This window comes from Trypanosoma melophagium (genome assembly GCF_022059095.1).
Source record: "Trypanosoma melophagium isolate St. Kilda chromosome Unknown ctg12segment0, whole genome shotgun sequence".
NCBI classification, from domain to species: Eukaryota; Euglenozoa; class Kinetoplastea; order Trypanosomatida; family Trypanosomatidae; genus Trypanosoma; species Trypanosoma melophagium.
Genome location: NW_027125138.1, coordinates 36,749 through 52,427, shown reverse-complemented (window position 1 = coordinate 52,427; position 15,679 = coordinate 36,749). Strand labels below are relative to the sequence as shown.

Below are 15,679 nucleotides of genomic sequence, written 5' to 3'. Positions count from 1 at the left end.
TTGTTTGGGATCAAAAAAAAAAAAGAACGGATCCACTTTTCGCACAAGAAATACAAACGAGCCAAAAAGTGATATTTAAAAGGCCAGCAAATGCAACTACACTATCAACAAGGAGAATAACTTAAGTGATAAAAAAAATAATAATAAAACCAGTTCTTGCCATCACTACCCATCACCTACTCACCTCTCCAAAAAAAAAGAAAAAAAACTTTGCTAGGTTGAATGCAGAGAATGAAGCTCTTGTCTATCAAATAGAGTGATGTAAGAGAAGAGGACCTCAGTTAGTTGAGAACTGACCATCCCCATACGTGTTTTTTTTTCTTTTTTCCTTCTTCCTTTTGGTTATCATTTGGTCTATGAATCAAACGCTTCTGCCCGTTTGGAGAAATCATCGGGAGGAATAATCCATCCCACTGCTTCGTACTTGCTTCGAAGTCTTTCCTCCCATTCATTTAGTGTAATCACATGATCCAAAGACAGCGTGGTCCAATCAGCGTTAGACTCCTCGCGACCAACCTTCATTTTACCCAATTGCCGTGAGCTATCACGGCCTGCAAATGCATTATAGGGTCCATTGGCGCCGTAGAACTCATTGGAGCAGTTGTAAATAACACCACGAACACCAACAAAAGACATTGGCTTCTTCACGCCATCGTATTCGCTCAACTCTTCTAATGTGTAGGCACGTGGAACCAAAATTGATTTAGGAACCACTTCTACAAGATACTGACGTCTGCGAAGAAATGATTTGGCAAATATTAGAACCATGACACCAATAACAAAAGAAAGGAGAACCTGAAAGAAATTAAGATTCCCTATAATATCCAGTGTCATGTTTTCCTGTGTATTTTCTATTTACCTCTTCGTTCTTTTTTCTCGTCTGTCGTGTATTTTTTCTTCCTCTGTTAATTCTTTGTTATTGGAGAAGCCTTAAAAGTCAATATGTCAAACCGTCAATGCTTTTTTTTTGTATTTTTATCCGATACTAAAGATATGAATAAATCCTTCTACCTCTTGCGTTCCTTTTCCTACTTGAGAGAAAAGATTAAAAACAGAAAAAAAAAAGAGCGGTGTTACAGAAAAATAACACACTCTTCTGTTATAACAGCTTTTCATCTGACACGATGAAAGGAAAAAGAAAAAAAAAGGTGGCAGTTTACATGGGCTTTTCTTTTTTTGTCACTTTGTTATTTTCAGCATTCAGCATATGAAGCAAGCCATTGTCAATCAGGGTCTCTGCATAGAGCGCACATGGGTTTCTGTGTAACAATCTTCCAATTCAAGGAGGTGCCAGTCCTCCAGTCAACCTTTTATAACATTTTTCTGTAGCTAATCCTGATGCGGGTGAGGTTCAATAATGCCATCAGCTGCCAACTCGGCCTCCAGTTGTTCAACCGAATAGGTTGGAGACATACTTAAAAAAAATGAGGTAATGCAACGCGTCACTATGTATAATGATTTGCGCATCAATGACACTCGCTGGTGTCGGTGAATAGTTGGTGCAGTTGCAGTTCCATTTGTTCCTCCTGTTCTGTGCGTTGTGCCTCGGTTACCATCCGGTCTTTCACGTTCTACCTTTACCGATCCCAAGATGCGTTTAAGAAGAATCCATGCGCAAAACGCCAAAAATACACCAAGGAAATAGGTCAACTGGAGAGATCTAAATAACAAAACGGTTGCTACAAATACCTGCCAAAATACGCGGGGAATCTCAGGAATTATGTTGCGGATAGGTTCAACAAGGTTCCACATGCCATTAGGAGGTGCCACTGCTGGCTGTGGTGCCTGTGCAGCAGCATTCTGATTACGTTGATTAATGCCATTGAATGAACCAGGAGACGGTGTCTGCATGCCATGTGGTCCAAAATTATTCGCCCTGTATAACATCCGGTGCTGTATATTGTGTTCCATGATGTAGCGGCGACGAAACTCCTCCCATGGCATAAGATCTACATTTTCCTCCGATTCACCTTCACCGCTTTTCTGGTTACTTGAGTTGACTTCACCCGACATGAAATTTTTCTAGAGTATATATACTTCACCCACTATGCCACTTTGTCCTTAATGGAACCTCAATTTACTGAACGCCAAATATATATATATATATATATATATATATATCACTACTTTTGTGTTATTGTGTGACCTGTGTATTCCTTTCCTTTTTGAGCACTGAGTAGAATGTGAGAGTAGAAAAAAAAGGGATGCATAAACCATCAGCCTTCCCCATTGCGCTGAAAATCAAGATCGAATACAAATAAACACATCCACAACAACTGATGGAAGCACCAGGGGGAAAAAAGCATCTAAAATAAAGAAAAACAACGTGAAATCAAAAAGGGATGAATCGAGTAAGCGTAGTCCTGCTTCGACTATCACCACATACAGAATTCCAATTATGCGTAGCCAAACTTCTTCAGCACCTCCACGTTCTTCTTAGGCATCTTTGACAAAGCCTCCTTGCGGGCAGACTTCCAGGCGCTGCGCAGCTTCTCTGTCTTCTTGTGGTGGCGTGTTGCCTTCTCCACACGCGCCTTCTCAAGGTTCTCCACAACCTCGCTGTACTTCCACCCCACATGCTTGCACATGTTGCCCAACACAGTGTAGGGACGCTCGCTGCGGAAGCAGTAGTGGCGCTGCGCCTTTGGGATCACCACACGGCCGCCGGTGCGCACAACGTTGACGGGAACGCCTTCGTAGGCGACGAGGGCGCGGAGGGCCTTCTGTCCACGCTTGGTGTAGCGTGGGAGCATCGAGCGGACGGTGCGGACAAAAATGTCTGAGGGGCTGCGGTGGTGGAATGGTCCGAGCTTCGGGTTTGACAGCTTGCGCTTGCGGAGGAACTGGAGGTACTTGATCTTGTTGCGGATCTCCGTTCCGGCAATGTTGAGCTGTTCGCAGCGCACGGCGGTGATCTTCTTTCCGAGCAGCAGCTGCTTCGCCACGATGGCCGCGGCGCGACCGAGGACGTGGTTCTTCAGATCAACAACCACCACGTCGGGGCGGTGTTTCCCGGCGCCCTTGCGACTGCGGCGGTCTACATTCTTTCGGCTAGGCAATACCATTCTGCAGGATTACTCGCTTCTGCAATGAAAGCAAACACACATTATATATATATATATATATATATATATATATATAGAGAGAGAGAGAGAGAGAGAGAGAGAGAAAAGAAAGAAAGAAAGAGAGAGAGAAAGAAGGAAGAAGAGAGTATATTGATGATGGAGGAAAAGAAGAGTAGGTGAAGGAGCAACTGCGAGTGTGAGTACATGAGTTAGTATGTGAGAACGAGCAAAAAGAAAAAGAAAAAACAACAACAACAAAAAAGCGATGGAATGCGCACTAGACAGGAAATCGAAGAAAATAAAAAAAAAAGGAAAAGTATAAAAAGGACAGAGTAGAAACAATTTTATAAAATAGTAAAACGTCCATCCTTGCACCATTTTCTTTTTTTCGACGAGTAACCCTACCTATTTGTAGCACATCTAACCCACAGGCGTTCTAAGAACAGAATCAGGTAAACAAACATAGGACGAATGAAGGGGGTAATAATAGTAGTAATGAACAAAAGCCATTTGCGTCTACTTCATTTCCCTCATGCATTCAAAGGTGGTCAAGGAACGGTAAGCGAAGACATGACACGTGCGCAAAGACAGGTCTACGTAAAGATACTCTCATGCGAAACGCATTTATAGATATGCATCCATATTACGGGTAAATGCGAATGTATATATTTGTATACAAGCATCAACAGAAATATGTTATGTATATCTCTTTGTTCTTTGGTTAATGCTCTGAGAATACACCTTAGTTTATATCTTTCCACCGAGATATTTCACGAACGTGCGCATAGACACACAGGAAAAAAAACCCCGTTGCAAAGGTTTGTCTACATTAACATGGAGCAATGATAATAAAACATCAAAAACAAAAAAAAAACTATAGAAATATTTGTCTCTGAGTGAACAAGGCAGAGAAAAATAATTTCGCATTCAATGGATCCGTACACAGCTGAGTATGTCTACGGTGGAATTAAAAAAAAAAAAAGAATTGTGCACCTCAGAAATAAAGACTATCGAGGGACTGAAAAGGAATGTATGCATGAAAAGCCGAATCCCAGTAGCAACCATAATCCATTTACAGAATCACACAGAAACGAAGAAAAAAAAAGCTTTGTAAGAAAAAGAAAAAAAAGATATTGCACGAATCGCCTTCCCATTTTCTTGTTCGTTTCCTCAATCCTTCTTATCACCCTTTATTATCTCTCATTTCTTTTTCCTTTTTTCCTTTCTTACTCCTCTATATTTCTGTGTTTCGGCTCGAGAAAATTACTCTCTCATATTGCTGCTGTCGTCCCATTTATCCATCCTCGTCGTCTTCATCTTCATCCTCTTCCTTCTCTTCCTCCTCCTCTTCTTCTCCGGAGATATCTGGCAACTCTAGCGTAAGTGCACCCTTCAATTTTGTATCGGCCCCCTCATCCGTCTCAAATCCCCCACCCTCGTGCAGGACTCCAAGGTATCCGAATCCATAACCACACCTCGGTTCCTTCAATACGTCCACTGTCTCTTCTCCTACCATCATTAGTGCTTCCTCCTGTGGATCTATTGGCATTTCTGATGCCGGAAACTTCTTTATCTCGTGTATGCGGCGAACACTCAACTGTGCTTCCCTGAGAAGTTTTATTCGCTTTCGTATACGTGTACGTCGCAGAATGAGACCTTTTCGCTTTGCACTATTTGCTGAGGCAGCACCGTTATCATTGTCAGCAGCGGATTGACCGTCTGCTCCTACCGTTTTTCGAGACCTACTAGGGAAGTGAATAACATGTTTTCGCACCCCCGTCACCTTTTTCGGATGCTGTGTTCTAAGATTTGAATTATCTGTACCACTAGTGTTGCTATTCGATTTAGTGTTCCCACCACCAGCACTCTGTTCAGACCCAGATTCATGATTCTGGGATATTCGACCCTTCCCAGATAATTCAACAGGAGATGTGGATATGAGACTAGAAACGCCACCGATATCTATAGTCTCTTTCCAACCTGTAATACTATATAACGCATCAGCGGCAGGAGAAGAATGCGCCGAAGCAGAAACAACAGCTGATGACGGTGATGGTGATGCCGCCACGGGATTCCCAATATTCTCCTTCCCTGATACATTGCTTGATCGCAGGCGCATCAATGCAATGGGGTTTCTCTGCTGTGAAACGTTCGTTTCATCTACAAGCCTAATGTATGTCATTGAATCACCTTTTCTTACAGAAACTGACTTGCGTGGTAGTTGCTCTTGTTCTTTTTCTTGCTGTGGAGGAGTCTCTGGTTGTTGTTGTGGTGCTGGTAATTGTGGTCGTGTATTTAGAGGTGGTGCTGTTGATGGCGGTTTTGGAGGAGTACGATTTCTTAATGCCTCCCCTTGTTTCCCAAAGGCGCCCGCAGAACGTATTTCTGTCAATGTCTCCTTTACCACTGGAAGGTGCTCATTAGACAAACTAAGTGTGGCACTGTCGGCACCTCCTGTATACCTATTATTCGTTATAGTAGATGAAATAACCCCAGCAGCAGTCTGCCAAATAGGCGGAGCGTATGCTGGAACAGCGAAGAGAGCCATTGTAGCAGGGGTAGCATTAATTGCCTCATCCTCGTCATTTGCTAACATAATCCGAGAAGCTTTACATGTGCCACTCAGTGATATTGAATCAATGAATTTAATGGGTGGCAAGTTAAGAATCTGGGTTACTATACCAGATACGTGAATAACTACCTGTACCCAACGATTACGTGGAAGTATCAAAGGCATTTTAGCAATAACAACACCATTATTTGGATTTTCTGCAGAGGGTTTATTAAATTGTGTCCCAATAGTAAGTTTTACGCTTAACTGCCTGCTGATACCCACGCTAACTTCTAATGCAAAGGAATCGAACGAACTAAGGTACGTTTGAAGAACAATAAGAGAATAAGGGAGCTGCAAAAACGAAAGTGGAGAATCCTCACGTGGAATCCGTATCTTAGTGGTTGAGAGACTACCCTTCATCACCAGTACAGGCGAACGTAAAATGCGGTCATACTTTATTGCACAGCATGATTCATTTTGAACTCTAGCAGTACTTAGGCAACCAGAATTACGTGGTACTAAAATGTCTTGAAGAGCAGGATAATCTGCCATCAATAGTTATTCAACCCCCAAAAACGTTTAGAAAATCTTTTTCAAGGGATTTTTCCAAGGTGTACGTCCGTTTGCAAATGTAGGAAGGGAGGTGAAATGAGGTGAATAGTAATGATACGGTTAGGATTATTTCTCCTATTGTAGTAGTATCACCAAAAAAGAAAATAATATACAGAATTTACAAACTTTTTAGTTTGTGGAAACTAAGAAAAAAAAAAAATAATGAAGGGGAATTCCTTCCACTCTCTTCTCTTCCCCCCTCTGACTCCCAATAAATCAGAGATATTCTTTCTATTTTACTATCAATATAAACACAGAAGAAAAAAATCAATAAAAAAAAGGAAATAATAATAATAATAATAATAATAATAATAATAATAATAATAATAATAATAATAATAATAATAATAATAATAATAATAATATCGCCATTATATGTAAACATAAAAAAAAAAAAAAGAAAATCAAGGAAACACACTGCTTATGAGGACAGATTGTATTGTTTCAATTTCTTCTTTAGCCATCGATTTCTGAAGAATTTTGTTGACTATTAGGTATAGCCTCTTGTTTCATCATTATTACCCGTTGTTGCTGAAAATTTGGTGGTTCCAGAATTAAAAGGCTACAAGTGCCCTCCGCATCCACACATAAAACTCCACCACGATTACCAAACTCATTACAGTAGTTTGTTGCTGAAAAAATGGTAAGCAAATGACGTTTCTTGTTATTAGGAAAAAATTGAAAACCCTCTTCTACCACTTGATGGGCTCGACAAATCATATCAAGGTCATTTTCTTTTAAAAATTTCTCCAACGCTCTTGCTGAGAAAACATATGATATCCTGCGGGAACTGGGTGACCAATCTACATTTGGTGGCAGTTCAGCTTCTGGATCCGCCCACAACAAATCACAAATAATTCCACTATGAGGAACATTGCATGGTCGGATATCTGGTACATCCTTAATATATCTCAACTCTGATGATAGTCCTCCATGCATACAAAATATGCTGCCATTAATTACTGCAGCAACAGGGAGAACACGAAAAAGGTCAGCAAAGATACGGAACAATTTTACTCCATACCTTCTTTTGCATTCATCGAAAAAACCGTACAAAAGCATAATTTGTTCATCTTCATGGTTTCCACGTAGAAGAGTTATTTTTGACGGTTCCATAATTTTTAGTGCCAAAAGAGTAACTACAACTTCAATAGATCGACTACCACGATCAACATAATCACCCAAAAAAAGATATCCATATGGAGTTACATTGGTAACATTTAATTCTTGTGAATGTGATAAAGAAGATTCTTGGCTATGACTCCTTCTTCGTTTTTGTCTATGAAGTGATTGTGTATTATTTATTGAACCAAAAACCCTACCCCTCAAAGGCGGCCTTCGTCCAAAAATATTTACAAGATCATAATACTGTCCGTGTAAATCCCCACATACACAAACAGGGGACTCAACATTAACAACAATAGGCTCACTAGCAATAATAGAATGGGCCTCACGAATAATACGCACTATAAGCCCCTCAGGTAGACGTTGTTCGTTTATATTTGAAGACATATATTTTTCAGGCAGAAGTTCAAGTAGACGATAAAGAACATCGTGTTTTTCGTGTAAGGAAAGAGTATCGGTGGGCAACGTACTTAACGAACACTGCGCAAGATCCGATTTACCACTCGAATTTTCATTTTTATTACGTTGTCCCATTTACCCAGCAATTTAAAACCTCTCACTATCTATTTCTCTATTCCAGCTCTTGCCGCAAAAGGTGTTAGAGTAGGGTCTAGGATCAACTGAGAACCCCCCCCCCCCAAAAAAAAAAAAAGAAATAGTAAGTAAAAAAAAAAAAAAAACACTAAAACCAGATAATACTCAAACCAAAATAAAAAGTCCCCCCCGAAAAAAAAAAAACCAACAACGAGTATAATGCAGCACTGTCTCAAATGGAAATGCACATACACACACACAGATATATATACCTTTAGCTTTCATTATTTCCTCCTGGAACAAAGGCATATATGAGCTGCGGTGGTTCATCATCATCATTCTCAGGTTTCCTTGTTATGTTTTGATTTCCTTCGGCACGTGACGAACTCGTCAAAGATTTTTTCCTTTCCTCTATGGGACGCTGAGGGGATTCACGATGCCGCTTTTGACCCGAGGGCTTTTTCCCATCACTATCTGGTTCGAACTTTAACGCTTTCTGCATAAATGTCTGAATCTGCTTTAGTGATTTATTCGATTTAAGATAGGCTCCACCCGACACCAATTGTATATTTCCAGTAAAACGTACACCTCCTATTCGTGTAGCTATTCCTGTTGATTCATCATTTGATTTGTTTTTTTGAACCAAGTAGAATCTCACACGTTGATCAGCCTGAAAAGGTAATTTCACACACGAATAAACTCCTCTGCCAGTTGATGTATCGCAACACATGACTGCAAAGGGATGGCTACTGGGACGACCCTGGCTATCAAGGAGTTGTGCGAATAAATAACCCAATACGCCATCACTGGAAGAAGAATGACTGGTTTTGCACGAGTCATTTTTTGATTCGTCAAAAAGAAACTCCACATTTCTTATTTCCATCCCCGCAATACGGCGACCCGATGGTACACCAATTTCCAAACGATGTTGGAAACCCTTGTCGTCTACATCTGCGGTAAAAGAGAGAGGAATACCTAGGGCGGTCTTTTCCTCAAAAAGAGGAGGGTGAAGTGTTAGTTTAAACGGAACACTATTATCCAGGACCATAAAATGGAGCTACGACAGTCAGCAAATAAAACTATCACCATTCGAACAATAAAACATTAGAACCAAGACGGGAAAAAATAATAGTAAGCATAATGATAATAATAATAATAATAATAATAATAATAATAATAATAATAATAATAATAATAATAATAATAATAATAATAATAATAATAATAATAATAATCATTATTATTATTATCACAAAAATTAAAAGTATTTCAATAATATTAAAAAAGGATAAAGTAATAATAAAAAAATAAAATAAGCACGGTAAAAAGAAAAAAAAGGAAGTCAAAAACAAACAAAAGGAGCCACAATCAGTGCAAACATTTTTTCTTTCTTTCAAGAAAAAAAAACTCTCCGTTATTCTATGTATTCCCTTTTTTATGTGAAATCTGGTTTTTTCCAAAAAAAAAAATAAAATAAAATAAATGGATAACGATAACTATAAAAATATGGCTGGATGACCCTCTAATTATTCATGGTTAGAGATCACTTGAGTGTCAATAGAAGAAAAAAAAAACTCATTCAACTGGGTCAAAAATGTCGATAAATAGATAGAAAGCAAAAAAAAGCAGTTACGAGAAATCGTAATAGCTCAAACACTTTTTTCTAATATATACTTCCAAAACTATGTAGATTGTTCTTGCCATCGCCTGACAGTTTTTGTCGCTTTGAGATATGAAAAAGGGTCATCAGAAGGCTGAAAATTAACAATATGTTTAGGAAGATCTTTAGGTGGATCCCACCGGAGTGTTGAATTGATCATTACTTGGATAAGAGAGGGTGAAACATATGAAACTTTCCCCTTAACAGAAGAGCTTTCCTCTTGCTTTAAAGAATCCCCGTTCCCCGCCATAAGACAACGACTCACATTAATTAGACTATCAAGATCTTCAAAGCTATATTCTTCAGAAGTATTTGAAACCCTTTCCGTTCTTTCACTTTTTTCAACATTTTTGGCGTGCTCCTTTAAGTTTTTACTAGGTATCTTTTTCATATATCTAGTCATATGCGCGGAATTATGTATTTTTTCCATGCTTTGCCTTCTTCTTACTACGGTAGGAGAAGGAAGGGGAGGGGGTGCATCATATTCTTCACTTTTTAGATCAGATTCCCCCTTTCTTCCCTGATGATATCCAGGAAATTTACGTTTACGAAATTCGGGATACAAAATATCATTTTTCCTTTCCAACGATGATACTTTATCCTGCAAAATATATGTATCTAATTTAATAAAGGATCCCATATTATGAGTATTATGATCATTATCATGGGGTTAAAGCTTTTTAAATGTTGAGTTAAAAGATAGAAAACTTTTTCCCACCTAGGGCTCACGACTTCCGCGTATTGTTTTTTCAAGCAAATGACTTTTATCCATTATTAGGGAAATCTTTTTTCAAGACCTCGTCCCCAGTTGAAAAATATACAAATTATTGTCTTGAACAAGATTTTCTTGTAGGGTTATTACACCACCAAACATTAAAATAGTATTTATATCATAAGTAAGTAATGTATGTCCTACCCGTCCAAGGGGAATATCACCTTTAGCAGATATAAATTTCCAAATTCCTTTTTCTAAATCGAATTCCCTTAATTTCGGAACAGAATTTTCTGATGAAAACTGCACCCCACCAATTACAAACATTCACGTCGGTTCTTGGGTATTAGTATTTGCATTTCGCACGGTTATTGATTGATGCATAGCGGATGCAAAAGAAGAATTACAATTCACCCTTTGCCAGGTTTCTTTTCGAATGTTCCAAAGCACAATATCTCCAACCTCCTTTTTTTTTATATACATCAACTCCACCAAATACAAGAATAATTTCTGAAAAAGTTACAGCTGAATGTCCCCAAAGAAGAGGCTTACATGAACCCCTTGATGTTACCCTACGCCAAATCATTGTTTCTAGGTTGAGTATAAAAGTATCAAAAAGAAGAGTTCCCATATCAAGTATATGAGCTGAGGTAAATTCTCTTGATATACCCTTGTCATCAAGTATTAAAGGGTAACCACCATGAATAAAAAGGTTATCTTCATAAATAGAGGATGCGTGATGAATACGACTTGTAGGTGCATCACCTTGTGCATTAACGTGATACCAACGACGTTCAACGGTATCAAGAATATCCATACAGCGCATACAATTATTTTGTTCCTCGATATTTTCCAATATTCTTCCGACTACCACCATGTACTTTTTCCTGTAAGCATATGCCATGTGATAAGCACGACCCTGAGGTGAGGGCTTTGAAATCATTTCCTGAATATGGCAAAAATTTTTATCATTGCTGGCAACTTGGGAAATATCAGGCCTTACTCTTACCATATTAGAGTAAGGCCTCGCATTGGGAGAGCTTGTTGCATTTTTTTTCCACCAAATAATACCAATGATAACCCAATAATACAAGATGTATGTCCTTCCATTTACCACGCCTCCCTTAAAAAAAAAAAAATCACCAAAAGAAAAAAATTCCACATCAACGAGAAAAGAAAAATAAAAAAAAAATAAATAAAACAAGGATTCCCCTAAAAGCGGAGAAAATAAAACAATTCCAAAGAAATAAAAAACAAAATAAAAATACATAATTTAGAGATACAGAACAAAATAAACCACAAGTAACCAAAAAAAGAGAAGACGAAGTAAATAATGCATGAAGTTTCCGAAAACCAACCGCAACCCGGAAACCTGAGCCAACATCACCCTTTAACAATACTGCGCCTTCAGTGCGCAAAAATCACTCTTAAAAAGAAAACAATAGCAATAATAGTAATAATAACAAATGAGCCTCCTCAGCCACAGAAACTCAAAAAGCAAAACCAAAAACACCAACCACACATACGAAAAAAAAAAAAAAACGACGCGAGCCAAACACACCGGCGATAACCGCCCCAAGAGCCCGAACCGGAGAGACGATAAACGACGCCAACAAGGCTCCCGTCCCTCCTTCAGAAGCGAAAAGCGCACGGGCCGATCGCAGGCCTGGGGGGCTGAGGCGTGCCTTCCTCTCCGCCCGCCGGTCTTTTTCCCGCCCCTCCCGGCGGCGGCGCCCGAAGAAAAATGCGGGAAAAAACGGAGGCTGGGTTGCAGGTGGTTGTCGCGGTTTTATTTTTTTTTATTTTTTTTTCTGGGATGCACCGCTTTCCCCCGCTTGTTCCACGGGGCCTGCGCGGTTTAGAAGCGATCTTCTCGACAAAATCTTTTTGTTTCAAGTTGCGTGTCATTCGTGAAGGCCCGATGGCAAATATCACCTTCCAGACCCTGAAGGTCTTTTTTTTATTAGCTTGTGTGATCTTTGTTGTGGGTGCTGAACACCGTTCATTCTACAACGTTGGTGGCTATCTTTTTTTTGTTCCAAGTTGGAATTAGGGTTTCTAAAACGTTATATTAACGTTGCTTTAAGTGTTAGTGCTATTTATTGTAATTATCTCCCATTTTTTTTTATTGGACCTGTACACTGAGTATCGCTGGACCGTTATATTATTTTTTTTTCGTGATGGATAAGCGATGTGGATTCCAAGGAAGGATTTTTTTTCTATGAAAAAAAAATCCGGATACGTGATCATTGTTCCTATTCAGACGTTGAAGGCTTGAAAATTATCCTTTTGAATGTGCTCTGTAGTTTCTCTCACACGTGCCTACCTCTTTTTATTGTAATTTTTTTTTTGCTTGAATTAAATGCTCTAATTTGATAATGGTCTCTCTCTGTGTTTTTCTTTCGTTGGAAGTTTTAATTGTTTGTCCTTTGGGTAGAGCAGTTATTATTATTATTATTATTATTATTATTATTATTATTATTATTATTATTATTATTATTATTATTATTATTATTATTATTATTATTATTATTATTATTATTATTATTATTATTATTATTATTATTATTATTATTATTATTATTACTATTATTATTATTATTATTAATGGGAAACAGATGGCATTTGTGTTTGAATTCAGAGGATGTTCACTCAATTTACTCGTTTCCTTTTTACCTAATAAGAAAATATAGCAAAAATATTAACGGACTTTGTTACGTTTTTACTGCGAGTTTCAGGCCTATTTTTCCCATTCCGGCTTTTTATTTCTCTACTGTTCTCGGTATTTGTTAACTAAAACGAGCAACCAGATCCAATTTTCTTATTTTATCTAATAAGCAAGGGGTAGGAATACCGGCAACTAAAAAAACACGGTTGGCTTCTACTGTTTTTTTTCTTTTTGCTGGGCGTAGCCTGGGTAGTGAAGGAAATAGAAGATAGGTAATTTGATCAAGAAAAAAGAATTTATAGTGGAGGGGGGGAAAAAGGTAATCTAGTGGATTATATGGGACGAAATCGCAAACGTGACATTGTGAAGTCATCTAAGTACAAAACTTCTATTTGTTCTTTCTATATTACTCCTGAAGGTTGCCCATTTGGGGACCATTGCGCCTTTGCACACGGAGCTGATGAATTGCGTTCCGAAATAGAAAATACAAAAATATTAGGAAGCGGAGGTAACCTGGAATCAGTTAAGGAGGCTACAGGATCGGATTCTGTTTTGGATGGTTGTAATGCTACAACGAAAGTTATTCCGTTATGTTGTAAGGGGAATGATATTGATATTGGTATGAATCCTGAGTCATGTTTCTTTTTAAAGGATACAGTAAAGTGTAGTAATTTGGAAAAAACGTTGCGTCCTGAATCTTGTGAAAATACAGAGATACCGGGGGGGTGTCCAATTAAGAAAGAGAATGCACAGAATGAGCCTGTTTCTGTAATGGAAGAAGGAGGTGTAAAATGCTCTAAACCTCCCCCAAAAGTCACTAAAAGGGCATGTGTAGGACAAAAACGTTCCACTTTGAAGAACTATTGTAACAAGACAAAGACATCAGAGCATAATAATAGCAATAAGCGAGTAACTTCTCATAATCAGTGTTCTCAGAAGTGTGGATTTACACGTATAATGGATATTAAAAAAGATTTAACTCAAGCCTTTCATTCGTATTCGTCTCCAGTACCGTTTCCCAATTCAGCAGATATGACGCATTTTGGAACTTCCATGGGATTGCATTCAGGAGGTTTACATCTTATGTGTCTTTCTCAATGTGATTTGCAAATGGCTGGTAATTCAGTTGTAGCTCCATTTGCAGCAACTTCAGTTGTCGATACGGAAGGGATCTCCTCAGCTCCTGCGCATCCCTTTAATAATATTTCAACATCTTATATTCCATACAGTAATTCGAGCTACAGTGCTGATCATAACCATATTTCTTCTAATCAAATATTTTCGACGTTGATGCCTTCTTCAATTCCACCAATGACGACAAATGTTCCATTTTCTGCTGTCCCTTTGCATTACAGTACCATTTGGTCGAATTTACAAAACAATCCAGTATTATCACCAGCAATTAATAGTCTAGAGGTAGAAGGTAGTACGAACCACCAATTTCTCCACAACCACCTGTCGAAAGTTGAAGCTGGTCACCTTCCTCCTGCTGCTAGGGAAACTGATAATGATGGGGAGCAGACCGTTTCTCAAACTTCATTTGAATGGGATCATTTTATTCGAAAATGGTTAGATAATCAAAATGAAGTTGTTGGTACTGGTTTTACTGAACAACAATCACCAAAAAGCACACATGGTAAACGCTTTACTGGGTGTTGCATACCAAGTGAAATACAACCTGATGAGGATGACTTGCGAGCGTTTGATGTATTATCATTCAATGGGTCGCCATGTCAGTCTGCAGATAATGGTACTAGTGATGAGTTGGATCGAAAGAGTAAGGAATTTGAGGAGGCGAAATCTGCAAGGGAAGGATTGTCACCTGTTATTTTTAATCGCAACGAGGGGTCTTTGACAAATTCAGAGGCTTGTAGCGCTAACGGAAGGCTGGAAAATGTTGATGAAGGAGAAGAAGGCAATACAAGCAGCAATACAAGCGAAAAAAGTAGTAATGAAGCAAAGAATGATGTGGTGCTTGAGAAGAAAAAAACATGTCCAGGATGCGAAAAATGTATGCCTCATCTCTTTAAAAGGCGCCGTCCTGTTTTGGTAAATCACTTTCGTTCATCATGTGTTGCTGCTAGACGCATGGTGTTTCTCTACTGTGAGGAGTGCCACACTCTGAGGAGTCTGGGGAATGAGAGAGAGGGGGCCTTATGTTCTAACAGTACGAACACTCCCACCGAATTAGAGAGATCTCTTGAGTACTGCATATAAAAGATTCTGGCTGTTTTTCTTTTTATTTCCTTTTTTATTTCTGTTCTTTTTTTTTCTTTCCTTTTCAGCAGTTACTGTGACTGTGAAGGGGCTGCGTGTTTTGGTTGTTTTCATCATCTGATAAATGAGTAAAAAAAAAAAAAAAAAAGAAAAAATGACGCATTCGAGGTGTTTTTTTTTTTTTTTTTGGGAGGGGGGTCTGGTGTGGAAAAGAGAAGGAAAACAGAGAGGAGCAAACATAGTGTAGGGACTGACGATCTAAAGAACTTGTTGATTTGTGGGTATGTTCTTGTATTTCATTTCTATCTTTATCATTTCTGTAAGGTAGAATAAACACCAGCGATTAAGATAGTAATAAGACCGTTAAGGTAGACAAATCTGCTATACTTATTATCTATTACTGAAGGGGGAAAAAAGGTGACCCTTCAGTGTGTTGTTGGGGAAAAAAGCTGAAAAATTTATAAGTTGTCATTGCGCGGGAAGTAGTTAGGGGGAAAAAATAACGACAATAAAAAATAGAGAGAAATGGGAA

The 15,679-nt window shown here is 38.6% G+C and overlaps 10 protein-coding genes across 10 annotated transcripts; 1 reads left to right on the top strand and 9 right to left on the bottom strand.

The window, feature by feature from the left end:
- Positions 1-354: 354 nt before the first annotated feature.
- LSM04_003729 (Cytochrome b5-like heme/steroid binding domain) lies at positions 355-834 on the bottom strand (the record flags this gene model as incomplete). The annotated part of the gene is made up of 1 exon (XM_067331724.1): positions 355-834. The coding sequence occupies one exon, from the start codon at positions 832-834 to the stop codon at positions 355-357; it is 480 nt and encodes a 159-aa protein (XP_067194320.1).
- A 495-nt stretch (positions 835-1,329) lies between these two features.
- Positions 1,330-2,013, bottom strand: LSM04_008482 (uncharacterized protein; the record flags this gene model as incomplete). Its single annotated transcript, XM_067331713.1, has 1 exon — positions 1,330-2,013. The coding sequence occupies one exon, from the start codon at positions 2,011-2,013 to the stop codon at positions 1,330-1,332; it is 684 nt and encodes a 227-aa protein (XP_067194421.1).
- Positions 2,014-2,396: 383 nt separating this feature from the next.
- Positions 2,397-3,065, bottom strand: LSM04_004080 (Ribosomal protein L13; the record flags this gene model as incomplete). The annotated part of the gene is made up of 1 exon (XM_067331702.1): positions 2,397-3,065. One exon carries the CDS (start codon positions 3,063-3,065, stop codon positions 2,397-2,399), a length of 669 nt encoding a protein of 222 aa, XP_067194327.1.
- Positions 3,066-4,359: 1,294 nt separating this feature from the next.
- LSM04_008550 (uncharacterized protein) lies at positions 4,360-6,171 on the bottom strand (the record flags this gene model as incomplete). The annotated part of the gene is made up of 1 exon (XM_067331690.1): positions 4,360-6,171. One exon carries the CDS (start codon positions 6,169-6,171, stop codon positions 4,360-4,362), a length of 1,812 nt encoding a protein of 603 aa, XP_067194422.1.
- A 516-nt stretch (positions 6,172-6,687) lies between these two features.
- LSM04_002614 (Calcineurin-like phosphoesterase domain) lies at positions 6,688-7,890 on the bottom strand (the record flags this gene model as incomplete). The annotated part of the gene is made up of 1 exon (XM_067331679.1): positions 6,688-7,890. The coding sequence occupies one exon, from the start codon at positions 7,888-7,890 to the stop codon at positions 6,688-6,690; it is 1,203 nt and encodes a 400-aa protein (XP_067194294.1).
- A 274-nt stretch (positions 7,891-8,164) lies between these two features.
- Positions 8,165-8,938, bottom strand: LSM04_004172 (uncharacterized protein; the record flags this gene model as incomplete). Its single annotated transcript, XM_067331668.1, has 1 exon — positions 8,165-8,938. One exon carries the CDS (start codon positions 8,936-8,938, stop codon positions 8,165-8,167), a length of 774 nt encoding a protein of 257 aa, XP_067194330.1.
- Positions 8,939-9,572: 634 nt separating this feature from the next.
- Positions 9,573-10,190, bottom strand: LSM04_005440 (uncharacterized protein; the record flags this gene model as incomplete). Its single annotated transcript, XM_067331657.1, has 1 exon — positions 9,573-10,190. One exon carries the CDS (start codon positions 10,188-10,190, stop codon positions 9,573-9,575), a length of 618 nt encoding a protein of 205 aa, XP_067194356.1.
- Positions 10,191-10,340: 150 nt separating this feature from the next.
- LSM04_004826 (uncharacterized protein) lies at positions 10,341-10,589 on the bottom strand (the record flags this gene model as incomplete). Its single annotated transcript, XM_067331646.1, has 1 exon — positions 10,341-10,589. One exon carries the CDS (start codon positions 10,587-10,589, stop codon positions 10,341-10,343), a length of 249 nt encoding a protein of 82 aa, XP_067194347.1.
- Positions 10,590-10,665: 76 nt separating this feature from the next.
- Positions 10,666-11,372, bottom strand: LSM04_002252 (uncharacterized protein; the record flags this gene model as incomplete). Its single annotated transcript, XM_067331631.1, has 2 exons — positions 10,666-11,264; positions 11,324-11,372. The coding sequence occupies 2 exons, from the start codon at positions 11,370-11,372 to the stop codon at positions 10,666-10,668; spliced, it is 648 nt and encodes a 215-aa protein (XP_067194291.1).
- A 1,894-nt stretch (positions 11,373-13,266) lies between these two features.
- LSM04_007127 (zinc finger protein) lies at positions 13,267-15,147 on the top strand (the record flags this gene model as incomplete). Its single annotated transcript, XM_067331620.1, has 1 exon — positions 13,267-15,147. One exon carries the CDS (start codon positions 13,267-13,269, stop codon positions 15,145-15,147), a length of 1,881 nt encoding a protein of 626 aa, XP_067194399.1.
- Positions 15,148-15,679: the final 532 nt, after the last annotated feature.